Genomic DNA, 13,026 nt, shown 5'->3' on the forward strand with positions numbered 1-13,026 from the left:
ACTGGTAAGCGGATCCCTGGGACTGAACCTAGGTTGCCAGGCTTCCTGGTAAACACCTTGTCAGCTCTCATAATTTCCTTAAATTAAAGCAAAAACAATAGTGTATTTGTTCCATGGGAATAAGAGATCCATTTTAGGTTAAAACTTTTTATGTGACATATTTTTAAGTGTATATAATAAAATTTCCTATTTTAACTCTTTCAAGGGTGCATTTGGTGCCATTGAGCACACTGACATCATCCTGTTGCCTCTCTATGGTCCCGCCCCCTCCCTTACAGGCCCACGATTTGATGGTTTGGAACCAAGCTGGTAGAACATTCTCTCTCAACCACTAAACTAACATCTAATTTAACATCTTAGCACTTTATATAAGATTTGGAATCTACCATGGGTCCTATTGTCATTCCCCTGAGGACACAGACAGACAACGGAATAGACAAATTTCCATCTCCTTTTTTTTTTTTTTTTAAGCCAAAATGTGTTTATTGGGATGGTTCCCACTCATCTCGAATCCGGTGCTTTTCAGTGCTGCTTCCTCCTGAAGGAGCATCCTTCTGCCAGTCTTGCTTTCCCGCATGTAGGCTGACAGAGGACAGGGGAGCAGCCGACACACAGGACTACCGTCTGTGCATGGCTAAAGACCGTGGTGATTTTATAGCATCCTGGGCACTTCACATCCATAAAGTAGGAATTGGGGCTCTGCACCAGGTGCTTTTTTTCTTGTGTTTCCTCTTTTCCTCTTCTGGAGAGGGATGAAGGAGATCCTTTGCCAGAGGCATGTTCTCGTAGGGAGGTCGTCACCAATGGAAAGGCAATTTCCACCTTCTTATACTGAAATTTTAAACAATAGCTTCTGTTGTGCTTTGAGTATGAAACTCCCAGGGCTCGGGTGTCTGAACACTGTTCCCACATGGTGGCGCTGTTTGGGGCGGTTGTAGGGCCTTGAGGAGGCAGAGCCTTGCTTGGGAAAGTGAGTCACCTGAGGGCAGGCTTTGAGGTCTTACAGCCCCCTTTCACTTCCTGTCTGTTCTGTTTCTTGACAGTGGACCATGTGACCAACTGCCAGGCCTTCCCCACCCAAACTCTGGCAGCCACCATCCTGTCTGTCTCTCTGAGTTAGATTAGCTTAGGTTTCAGTGGGTTGCTCATATGAGTGGAATCACACGGCATTTGTCCGTCTGTGACTGGCGTGTACCTTTCATTTGACACGATTTTCACTAAGTTTGTCCATGTTGCAGCCTGGGTCACAATTTCCTTCCTACAAAAAAAATTTTTTTTAACATTTATTTATTTGTTGGCTGGTTGGTTGAACAGAGTGGTGCAGTATTCACGGGGGAGTCATAGATGGTTGGTTGGTTGAACGGAATGATGCAGTATTCACGGCCGGTGTGGGGGGGGGGGGAGTCATAGAACAACTTGCAGGACTTGACTTACCAGTTCTACCATTAGATCCCAGAGACTGAGCTCAATCGGGTTGGGAGCAAGCGTCTCTACCCACTGAGCCATCTTGATGGTCCAAGTTGACGGCTGAGTATTGGTCTACATGCTCATTATGTAGGCTACATTTGCCACTTTTGGTGACTGCCAACAGTCCTGTTGTGGGGGCAGAAAGCTGTGCTAATTGTCCTCGTCCCTCATGAAGCTCACAGCCAATCCACCTACAACAAAAGACAAGTTAACAAGAGAAAAGTAAAGTCATTTACTTGATACAGACAGCTTCAGAAGTGAAGATTCAAAAGATTCCTGTTATGATTTGAATCTAAAGTATCCCTTACAGGCCTGTGATTGGATGATTTGGTATCCAGCTGGTCGAGTGTTCTCTCTCAACCACTAAGCGAACACCCAGTTTAGCATCTTACCATGTTATATGAGATTTGGAATCTACGCCATTCTCCCGAGGATACAGGCAGTCAACTGGACACACATTTTGATGACTCTGCAGTTGAATGGAGAACAAGGGGAGGGGAGAACAGCATCCTCAGGGGCATCCACGGCTCTTAGAAATAAAATTAAACCAAGCCAGGTTTGGTGGCACACACCTACAAACCCAGGACTCAGGAGAGAGGCAGGCACACACCTACAAACCCAGGACTCAGGAGAGAGGCAGGACGATTGGAAACCAAGTTCATCCTCGGCTACATAGCAAGTTCCAGGCAAGCCTTGAAACCAAAACAACAAGAAGAAAACAAGTAAGCTTGTCCAGCACCCTGCCCTTCCCTGTGGAGTAATGGCACTCACTCCTAGGCCGGGCCTCATGTCGCCAATGGCTGTGAGTTGCTAGGACAAAGTCCGGTGCATAACAGACACTCCATAAATGCCTCTGAAACGAACACGTTACATATTCCCCTGAAGTGCTTGTCTGCCTACATGGGGTGTAACCTCTTTATTCCCTTCTGTTTCCAGAGCCCAGAACAGTCCCTCTGTGTTGTAGATGGGTGAGTCTGGTTGCCCTCAGATCACAAACACAGTCTGCGGGAGGGGGGGATCCACAGGAACCATGGAGGCTCAGTTCAAGGGCTTATACTGGCCTACAGGTTTGTTCTGCCTTCTTAAGCTGTCTTGGGATAGTGCAACTGCTGTCCTTGTGACCCAAGATGGCATTTCCCTGTGCCATGTTCCAAGAAGCAGTGTGTGTGTGTGTGTGTGTGTGTGTGTGTGTGTAGCCTATGCTCACTCTGTCTCAACACTGTATACTGAGTGTATATATCTGTATATATCTCTATATGTGTGTACAAGTGTGTGTGTGAGGGGAGTCTGTGCTTACTCTGTCTCAGCACGGTATACTGGGTGTATATGTGTGTACATCTGTATGTATCTCTGTATGTGTGTACAAGTGTGTGTGTGTGTGTGAGAGAGAGAGAGAGAGAGAGAGAGAGAGAGAAGTCTGTGTTTACTCTGTCTCAGCACTGTATACTGGGTGGTTTATTGTCTAGAATTTATTCTCTTAATTGTGAAGGCTAGGAATTCCAAAGTCAAGGGGCTGCTGGATTCCATATCTGTTGAGAACCTCTTCACAGCTCTCAGCTCTCACTCAGATGGAGAAAGGTAGGCCAACCCTGGGGCTTCTTCAGTGCGGGACAGTGCCACTCACTTTGCTTGTTTGTGTTGATCAATTAAAACCAATGCAGGGCACACCTGTGAAAGATTTAGTTGGTTGGCTTTTTACTTGTTTGATTTTTTTGTACAAGTTTTCATTGTAGCTTTGGAGCCTGTCCTGGAACTAGCTCTTGTAGACCAGGCTGACCTTGAATTCAGAGATCTGCCTACCTCTGCCTCCTGAGTGCTGGGATTAAAAGTGTGTGCACGGCCGTCCGGCTATTGGCTGGCTTTTTTGAGGTGAGAATTTGAACTTTAAGTCTGGATCATTTGAGGTCAGAAGACCTACCCTAAATCTGGGCCGCACTTTATGGTAATAGCCCGTATAAAAGGCCGTGGGAGAAGGGCTTTCTGCCTGCTTGCCCCCTGGCTAGTCCGCTTATCTATCCTGCTGCTGAGACATTCTTTTACTGGTATTAGACCCTTCTTCAGTATTCCAGTGTAGACTGAAGACCCATTGAGACATCACTGAACTAAACTACCAATTCTTGACATTCCCATGGGGAGACAACCATTGTTGGACTAGCCGGAAGCCTGTAAGCTGTGTGCAGAATCGCTGTCATCTTTAGTATGCGATAAAATTACAAGTATGTCATAGTATGGTAAACGCTTGATTTGTGGAACTACTTTATATACCTATACATTCAGGGTTCTGGAGAAAAATTCTCAGGCGAAAGGGGGTGATGTGTTCAAGGAGTGGAAACAGTTTGAGTGCTGTTCTAGTGATCTGCTTAAGCCTGGGGGAGGGGAGCCTCCCATTTGGGCACCAACCAAATCCGACTGGATGGGCAGAAATGAGAGTAGCTTAGACACCCACTTGGGGCTGCCATCTGAAGTGGAGCAGGCTTTCCCAACTGCAACAGCTGGGACCGGATAACGTGGGGGTTGGCTGAGGAACAGAATTGCTAGACTGGGGGGGGAGGGGTGTGGGGAAACTGAGCAACTGTCTTCCGCCGTGGGGAAGGGTACCCGGACGCAAACGGTGCAGCGCGCATGGCCAGCCTGACTCGGCGGGGTGTGGGGCGCTACGGAGGCAGGCTGCAGCTGCAGGGTGCGGGGCGGGACACTGCAGCCGGGTCGCGCGTCCCCGAGGCACGTGCATTTTTGCGCAGTGCGCACTCCCGCGAGATGTTCGCGGCTGCCGCCAGGGGGCGCAGCGGGGTCTCAGTGCGACCACCATGCGGAGCATCCGACCGAGCCCTGGGCTTCGAGGTAAGCGGGGCGCCACGCCCGCGGCTGTCGAGGGCTCGCTGGCGGGCTGACGCGGCTCGACGGGCAGGCGAGGCTGGCCGGGACGTCGCCTGGGCACCGCAGCCGTGTGCGTAGGTCACGGCCACCGCCCACTGCAGTGCAGATCTGGCTTCCGCGCGACAGGGGCGGGGCTTCCGGTGGGGCCACATCCGGGGACCTTGTCCGTCCCTCGCTGCGCGCGGGCGCGCGCGAAGCCGCGGGGCCGGAAGTCGCCGCTGCACAGGGTGAGAAAAGTCCTAAGTAATGTGAAAGACAACTGGTACTTGATCAGAAACCATTTTCAGCATACATCAGAGATGAAGGATTAGTGTCCCTAAATCGCAGATGGGTCTCGAAGATTGAGGGTTAGTCAATTTAAAGAGATGGGCGGAACCGGGGACGCGCGTCAAAAGACGTAATGGCCGATTTCTGCTAGCCAGAAAGTTACTCAGTATAGCTCCCAAGAATGACGTAATGGCCGATTTCTGCTAGCCGGGAAGGTACTCAGTATATCTCCCAAGAATGACGTAATGCCCGAAACTACTGGAACTGGAAAGGTACTCAGTTCTCCCCAGAGGGACAGCACAGCGCTGCCGCTTCACCACGCCCGTGGGGCACGGATAGGCTGTGGGGAAACAGGCTCAGACAACGGTGCGGATACAAGGTGGAGTTGCTCCGGCAAAGCGAATTTGGGTGGCGTCCATCACACTTCGTATGCATCTGTCCAGTATCTACTTACCCACTCTCGTGATTTTACCCTTTAGAAACTAACGCTATAGGGAAGTGTGTGGATCTGGTTACTCAGTGCAGTCACCTGCAGGGGCAGAGCTCTGGACACAGCGTCCGTGCCAGCACGTCTGCGATTGGCTGGATGAGTCCGCAATGCAACACGATTTGGTTGTGCAGAAAAAAAAAATGTCATCTGACATAGACTACTTTCTAGATTCCGCTGGTAAATGGAAGAAAGCTGGACATACAAGGATGCTGTATGATTGTAATTTTTGTGTGAGAAGGGGAACTAGTAAAAATTTCGAGTATTTTAAATGAAAGAATGGAGGAAGATTTAAAGAAAGTCTTTGCCATTCCAAAACCTGGAATTTATCTTTAGCCTGCGGTACGGATGTAACTGTGGAGGAGGACTTGTCTAGCGGGCCTCGGAGTAGGTTCAATACGTCCACTAAAGAAAATAATTATAAAGCCGGGCGGTGGTGGCGCACGCCTTTAATCCCAGCACTTGGGAGGCAGAGGCAGGCGGATCTCTGGGAGTTCGAGGCCAGTCTGGTCTACAAGAGCTAGTTCCAGGACAGGCACCAAAGCTACAGAGAAACCCTGTCTCCAAAAACCAAAAAAAAAAAAAAAAAAAAAAAAAAAAAAAAAGAAAATAATTATACTGAAAAGTGAGAGATAGTGAGTGAAAGGGAGACTTTGTTCAAGTAAAGCAGGGGTTTGGATAAGCAATATAATCTTTTTTATTATTTAAAAAAACAAAACAACGTAAACTCCAAATATCTCAGGCTTTTTTTTTTTTTTTGTAGATATAAACATTAGAATTTGTAGAGATGTTGCCAGAGGAATTCTGAATTAAGTTGTCTGGAGTTCCCAGTTGTCCGTGTAACTGAAGATGAGAGGCTCACCCAGCTTTTCCGAAGCCTGTGTGGATGTGTCCTCACAGTGAATTGAGATAAAAAAAAAAAAAAAACAGGAATCCAGGAAGAGTTCACCTCCTGATGTTTTTCAGTATAATTTAGAACATCCCTTCTGTCTTTAGTGTGGGATCTGGTTTCCCCCACGCAGAAAAAAATCACCTGGTTTTGACTCTTACTCATTGAGGTCATTGTCTCCTAGGAGATCACTGTGGGAAGACTCTTTAAGCAAATCTGAAATGCATGCTTTGTGAGTGTGTGTTTGTGTGTGTCTGTGTGCATGTGTGTGCTGGTGCCTGTACTGAGGAGCTCTGTGGGCAAGTCTGAAGTGGGTATGTGTGTATAAGCGTGTGTGTTTGAGCATGTGTGTGTGTGAACATGTGTGTGCTGGTGCCTGTCCTCCTGAGGAGCCCAGAGGAGGGTCTGGTGTCCTGCTATCTCACTTCCTGCCTCCTTTCCTTGAGATAGGGTCCCTTTCTGATCTGAACCTAGGCTGGCAGCCAGCAAGTCCCAGCCATCTCCCTTTCTCTGCTTTCCTCCACCCACACACTGCAGCGGTTACAAGTGCATGTGTGGCTGTTCACAGCTTTGATAAGGGTGCTAGGGCTGGAGATTGTGTGCCTGGTGCCTGTGGTGGCCTGAAGAGGATGTCTGTTACTCTGAAATGGGAATTACAGGCCTGTGCGTGCTGGTGCTGGGGATTGAACCCCAGAAGAGCAGCTCTTAACCACTGAGACGTCTCTCCGGTTCTAAAATATTTTTCAAAATATTCGATTGTTTGGGTGACTGTTTTGAGCAGTTCTGCTGTCTGGTGGCTGGGGAAGGTGGAGCTCCTCTCTGTTTCTGCAGCATGCTGTGGTCAGCTACTGCTCCTGAAGCATGGGGATTGCTCTGTAAATATTTGTTATTTTGGTTTTTGTTAAGTGATGTGTTGTAGCGAAGGCTATAAATTTAGACACGAGAGATTTAGTTCCAGGAAAATGAACATGCCTACACTCCTAACACCTGGGAGGTGGGAGCAAGAGGATTGACGTTCAGGGTCAGCCTTGGCTCCTTAGCGCGTTGGAGGCTGTGGTTGTTGGGTTTTGTGTACTGGACACAAACCTAGACATATCTGAGAAGAGGGGATCTTAATTGAGAAGATGTCCCTCCCCCCGCAAGATTGGCCTGTAGGCAAGTCTGTGGATATTGTCTTGATTGATGTGAGAGGGCCCATCTCACTGTGGGCAGTGCCGCCCCTAGGCAGGTGGTCCTGGACTGAACATTCCATGGAGAGCAAGCCAGCAAGGAGCTCCCGTTCATGGCTTCTGTTCCCACCCCTGTCCCAACTTGACTCTGTGATGGGGGGACCTGAGGGTTGTAAACTGAAGCAAGCCCTTGGTTCCCTAAGTTGTCTTTGGTCATTGTCTTAGTTACTTCTCTATTGTGTGATAAAACATGGCCAAGGTAACTTATAAAAGAAAGTGTTTAGTTTGTCTTGCAGCGTTTTAGGGTCAGAGTCTATGATGGCAGAGTGAAGAAACAGCTGCGAGCTCACATCTCGATCCACAACTATGAGGGAGAGATAGAGACGGAGAGGGAGGGAGGGAGGGAGAGAAAAAGAGCAAACACTGGGGATCCCTCCAGTCTTTTAAAACTTCAAAGTCCTTTTCCAACAAGGCCAGGCCTCCTAATCCTTCCCAAACAATTCCACCAACTGTGGACAGCGTTTTCAAATATATGAGTCTATGGGGGCAAGTTTATTTCAAACCATCACAGTTAGGATATTTTATCACAGCAACAGAAGCCTAACTAGGGTAGAGGCTGATCTGAGTGAGGCATGAGACACAAACAAAGTAGAAGTAACTTCATATTCTGTTTGAAAATGCCCTTGCTTGTAAATAGGAAACATCATTTAATAATATATCTTCAGTTGGGAAGCAATAGCACACACCTTTAATCCCAGAACTTGGGAGGCAGAGGCAGGAAGATCTCAGAGTTCAAGACCAGCCTGGTCTACAGAGTGAGTTCTAGGACAGCCAGGGTTACACAGAGAAACCCTGTCTCAAAAAAAAAAATTGGTTGCTTTCTTTCTTTCTTTCTTTCTTTCTTTCTTTTTTGCTTTCTTTCTCCTTTTCTTCTTCCTTCTTCTTTGTGCAAGGGATAGGAGGGGGCATTGTCTCTCTATTTAGCCTTGACTGGTCTGAAACTTAACTTGATATTTAGACAAGACTGACCTTGAACTCACATAGACCTGCCTGCTTCTGCCTCCAAAATGCTAAACTCAAAGGGCATGTGCCACTATGTCCGGTTAATTCTGCATTTTTAAAAAATATTTTTTTATGTGTATGAGTGTTTGCCTGCATGTAACTGCACCGTATGTGTGCAGTGCCTGCAGTGGCCAGCAGAGGGCACCAGAACCCCTGGAACTGGAGCGTGTCGGGCTCCTGCCATATTTATCGTCTGTTCATCTTGTGATGGGTGTAAAGAGGCTAGATTGGAGAGTTGCAGTGCCTTGGGGAATCAGTGGAGATGAAGCAAAGGTATCTTAGATGTCAGGCATCTTGAGTGATGCTGGGTGTGAGAGTAAGGAAGTTCTACAGGGCGGGGAACATAAACGTGGAGGGGGCAGTGCCTCTTATCTGCAGTTCTTTATGGCCAGGCACTCAAGGACTTTCTAAAAATAGCAAGACTGCATGAGAGGAAGAGGCTCCGACAAATGCTTTGCTGTAGAGGGGAGCAGCAGAAACTGCGGTACAGCAGCCTGCTCAGGAGACCAAGGCGCCAGCACCAAGTCAGAGGGAGTGAGCTCCAGGAAGCCTCACCTCACCCGCGTGAGACGGCAGCCCGAACAGCGGCACCCAAGGTAGAAGCGGACTGTCCTACCTCGAGAAGGCAGCGCAAACCGTGGTTTCTCTGTGGTTGTCAGTACTGCTGATGCCAAGGAAAGCTCTCGTTCCAGAAGAGCCATAGCTGAATATGTGTGACCTGAAAACATGGGTTGAGGCGCCCTGCATGTCATCTTCCACGGTGGAAGCAGTTTCATGTTGTAGCGTAGTCACAGAACAAGAGACAGCCACAGATCAGCACGTTGAGGGACTGCCTTGACAGGGACCCCCGTGGGCAGGCTGCAGAGTGGAGAGTCTCTGCTCCAGGTCTCAGCTTGTTATCTCCTGGTAATTTTAGTTTCTGGTTTTCTGAAAGCTAGTGCCTTCCAAAGGTCCCACCCATAGTCACAGGGACATTAGGGCAAGCAGGTAAAAGGCTGTTAAGGGGACTAAGAAAAGCCTTAGATAAAAGACGGATATTTTTGGGTTTTGAACTGTATCCTCCCAACTCGCCACAATCATGAAGTTCTTACAGTCAGCCCAAAGAATCTTCAGCACATACAGCTTTTCCTGGGAACTTCTGTTCTAGCCTTCTGAATGTAAATTAAGCAGCAAAGCTACAGAGGGATCTTGAACTTGGTAGTTGGTCATGGTCTGATGAGGCAGTTTTTGAAGTATCTGTGTGTATGTGTGTTACATGTTTAATTAAACCATTAAATTGAAATACAGTGTTGGGAACTGGGGTCCTCCCTAGTCAGAGAAAAGGGGGACCCTGTGGATTGGAGTGAAAGGAGTTTTTGTTTTGATTTTTTTTTTTTTTTTTAGTTTTTCGAGACAGGGTTTCTCTGTAACTTTAGAGCCTGTCCTGGAACTAGCTCTGTAGACCAGGCTGGCCTCGAACTCACAGAGATCCGCCTGCCTCTGCCTCCTGAGTGCCTCGTCTAAAGGAGTGCACCACCATGCCTGACTGGAATGAAAGGTTTTTCATTTTGCTCTATCTATTTATTTTTTTTATCTATTTTTTATTTTATTTATCTATATTTTCCTTTCTTTCTTTCTTTCTTTCTTCCTTCCTTCCTTTCTTTCATTCATTCATTCTGTCTTTCTTTCTGAGACAGGATTTCTCTGTGTAGCCCTGACTGACCTAGAACTTGATTTGTAGATCAGGCTGGCTTTGAACTCACAGAGATCCTCCTGCTCTTATCTCCCAAGTGCTGGGATTAAAGGTGTGTACTACCACTGCCTGGCCATTCGGATTTATTTTTAAACAACTATTTCTATGAGCCTAGAACAGGGCCATCCACAGCAAAGGCATTCCCTGGGTCCATATCTTGGTTTTTAAATATCATTGTCCGTGAAAAGGAGCCAGAGGTCCTTGGAGAAATGCCTCCTTCAGGGAGAGTAAGAGATGAGCCAGGAACGGGCCCTGCCAGAAAGCACAGCGATGCCCAAAGAAATGATGGCGAGAGTCCAGATGCTGAGCCTGGTGCAGCCTGGGAAGGAGGCTGAATGGCGGCAATACTCAATAATAACACCGAGTTAAGACCTGGACTGGGGAGTGGTCAGAGGTTAAGCATTTGCCGTGCAAGGACGAGAACTGGGGTTCAGAGCCCCAGATCCTCCATGAAGCCTGTGAGTGAAGCCTCTGCCCTCCAGCCTCTGAAGGCAGAGGCAGGGGCTCACCAGAGCAAGCTGGCTAGGAGGAGTAGCCATATCATTGAGCTCTGGGTTTCACTGAGAGATCCGGTCTCAATGAGTAAGGTGGAAGAATGATTGAGGATTGGCTTCCACATGTATGTGTCCCCATGTGCAGGCACACCCACATGCCTCAGTGCTCCCTCTACATTCCTCAGTGCTCCCTACACATGTGTCAATGCTCCCCCACATGCCTAGTGATGGAGGAAGGTCATTGGTTAAATAAAAAGAAACTGCTTGGTCCTCATTGGTTAGAAGATAGGTGGAAGGAGTAAACAGAACAGAACGCTGGGAGGAAGAGGAAGTGAGCTCAGACTCCAAAGCTCTCCTCTCGGGAGCAGACGCCTCAGAGAGACACCATGCTCCCAACACCCAGGCAGACACACGCGATGAAGCTCCGACCCAGGATGGACTTAGGCTAGAATTTTCCCGGTAAGACTGGTGCTCACTAAGACCAGTGCTCACAGATTATTAGAGATGGGTTGATTGGGATATCAGAATTAGCCAGTAAGAGCTAGGGCTAAAGGGCCAAGCAGTGTTTAAATGAATACAGTTTGTGTGTTGTTATTTCGGGCATAAGCTAGCCAGGCAGCCGGAGTGCTGGGGACGCAGCCCCGCCGCCCTTATTACTACAAATGGCGCCTGACGTGATGGACTAAATCCACTTAAAAAAACCTGAGAAGGCTTAAAAATAAGAGAGAAAGAGTTTAACACAGATTTCTGCTGTTTGTTGGTGGCGTGCTATAGAGAGATTTCCTGATTCGGCAACAGCAGCAGAGAAAACGCTGTGTCATTTTAAAGCTCGACTTCCTGGGGCTGTGCCGCCATTGCGATCTCTGTCTGGCTCCTGAGGGAGACAGAGCTTTTGAATAGAGCATTTGGAGTAAAGTGCTACGATTTGTTTGATGGCAACTAGACTCGCTGTGTTCTCGGGTCTGCTCTGCTTGGTAGAGGCAAGCAAGCGCTCTCATCTAAGAGAGGCTTCCTGACTCAGCTTTAGCTGCAAAGCTTGCAGCTCTTTTAAGAGGTCCTGCCACGAAACACTTAAACAGTGTTGACGAAAAGCTGAACACATGCTTTTTGGTTTTCAGCCATAGCAGGAAAAAAGCTGCGCCGTTTAAAAATGCCAGCTTTCTGGGCTGTCCTGCCAGGGCAAACTCTGACTCTTTTATGCAGGCGGTTCGTGCGGTTTGCAAGCACAGGCTGCTGAAGCTCGCTTGCTGGCAGGGACCTTGAAATGCCATAGAGTTGTGGCAGTAAACATGGCTACAGCCAGTACCTCAGCCATGAGGCTGGAAAGCTAAGGAATGGGCTACATCTAGCCAGCAAAGCCACGCCTTTAATCCTACTGATATTGCTTGGTAAGTTAAAGACCCATGTGTTCAGAAAAAGAGAGATATATAGTAAAGAGAGATTCAAAGACAAAGAAAATTTCTAAATGGTTTAAAGTGTGTTAAAAATATATGCAGACTAAAAGTTGAAGTTCTTAAAGTAAAAAACAAAAAAAGGAAGAGAGTTGTTGTGTGTGGTAGTACACACGTTTAATCCCAACACTTGGGAGGCAGAGGGAGATTGACCTCTGTGACTTCAAGGTGTGGTAGCACATGCCTTTAATCCCAGTGCCTAGAAGGCAGAGACAAACAGATCTCTGTGAGTTCAAGGTGTAGTAGCATATACCTTTAATCCCAATGCCTGGGAGGCAGAGACAGGCGGATCTCTGAGAGTTCAAAAACAGCCTGGTCTACAGAGTTATTCCAGTTCAAAGATATACGCTCAAAAAGCAAAAAGTTAAAAGTAAAAATAAACGAAATAGAGGTTAAAACAAAGCTACACAAAGATGGAAAATACACAGAGAATTTTGATACTGTATGCTATTATGCTCTCTTTAAATTATTTAAATGCTGAGGAAGGAGCAACAGATGCTAAAAGATATTTATTTATAAATGCTGCTGAACTAATCCAACATAGATATTTTGATGCCTTGACTTTGAAATTTGGATCTAAGGACATGATGCTTTGGAAAGGAGTTTCTTATTTTGTTTTCACAGAGGATGAGACCCTGTTCATTTCTTCTATTCCGATTTGGTATGATGGACCACGTCCTCCTGAAGGGTTGCTGTGAACATCTTCAGAAAATTGCTTTGCTCAACTGCCAACTGAGATGAAACTAGCACACAGGTTATACCATGAAAGAACTAATTAACGATGCCCCCATTCAGCAGGATATGATATAGGTATGAATAATTTGCCTTAGTATAGATTTTGCTTTATTGATAGAGATTTACGGTCAATTTTGTTATATGTATATGTATTTCTGATCTTTATTAAGGTATTGTGATTGTGTAGTTCATTATTAAAATGTAATGTATAATTAGGAAATATAGGTTGTTGATGGATAATCATAAATAATAGTCAAGTTTGTAGTCATGTTAGTTAATATTTTCTAGATGTGCGTAGATATATTTTAGATAGGCATTCTTCATATTTTCAAAGATTATAGAATATGGCATTTTAAATGTTTTAATAACTTAGGACTTTACATGACAATGAGACAC

The 13,026-nt window shown here is 46.7% G+C and overlaps 1 protein-coding gene and 1 pseudogene across 3 annotated transcripts in view; one reads left to right on the forward strand and one right to left on the reverse strand.

The window, feature by feature from the left end:
* Window positions 1–500: 500 nt before the first annotated feature.
* LOC121461744 lies at window positions 501–779 on the reverse strand (annotated as a pseudogene).
* A 3,293-nt stretch (window positions 780–4,072) lies between these two features.
* The window catches only part of Hlcs (holocarboxylase synthetase), a 194,029-nt gene continuing 185,075 nt past the window's right edge, over window positions 4,073–13,026 (forward strand). For all 3 annotated transcript variants that reach the window (XM_041672987.1, XM_041672988.1, XM_041672989.1), the window contains exon 1: window positions 4,073–4,308. In XM_041672987.1, the coding sequence (XP_041528921.1) occupies window positions 4,090–4,308 (219 nt within the window). In that variant the 5' untranslated portion in view covers window positions 4,073–4,089. The remainder of the gene's footprint in view (window positions 4,309–13,026) is intronic.

This window comes from Microtus oregoni, unplaced genomic scaffold (genome assembly GCF_018167655.1).
Source record: "Microtus oregoni isolate MIOR12 unplaced genomic scaffold, Mior012 000023F_ref0000262, whole genome shotgun sequence".
In the NCBI taxonomy this organism is placed as follows: Eukaryota; Metazoa; Chordata; class Mammalia; order Rodentia; family Cricetidae; genus Microtus; species Microtus oregoni.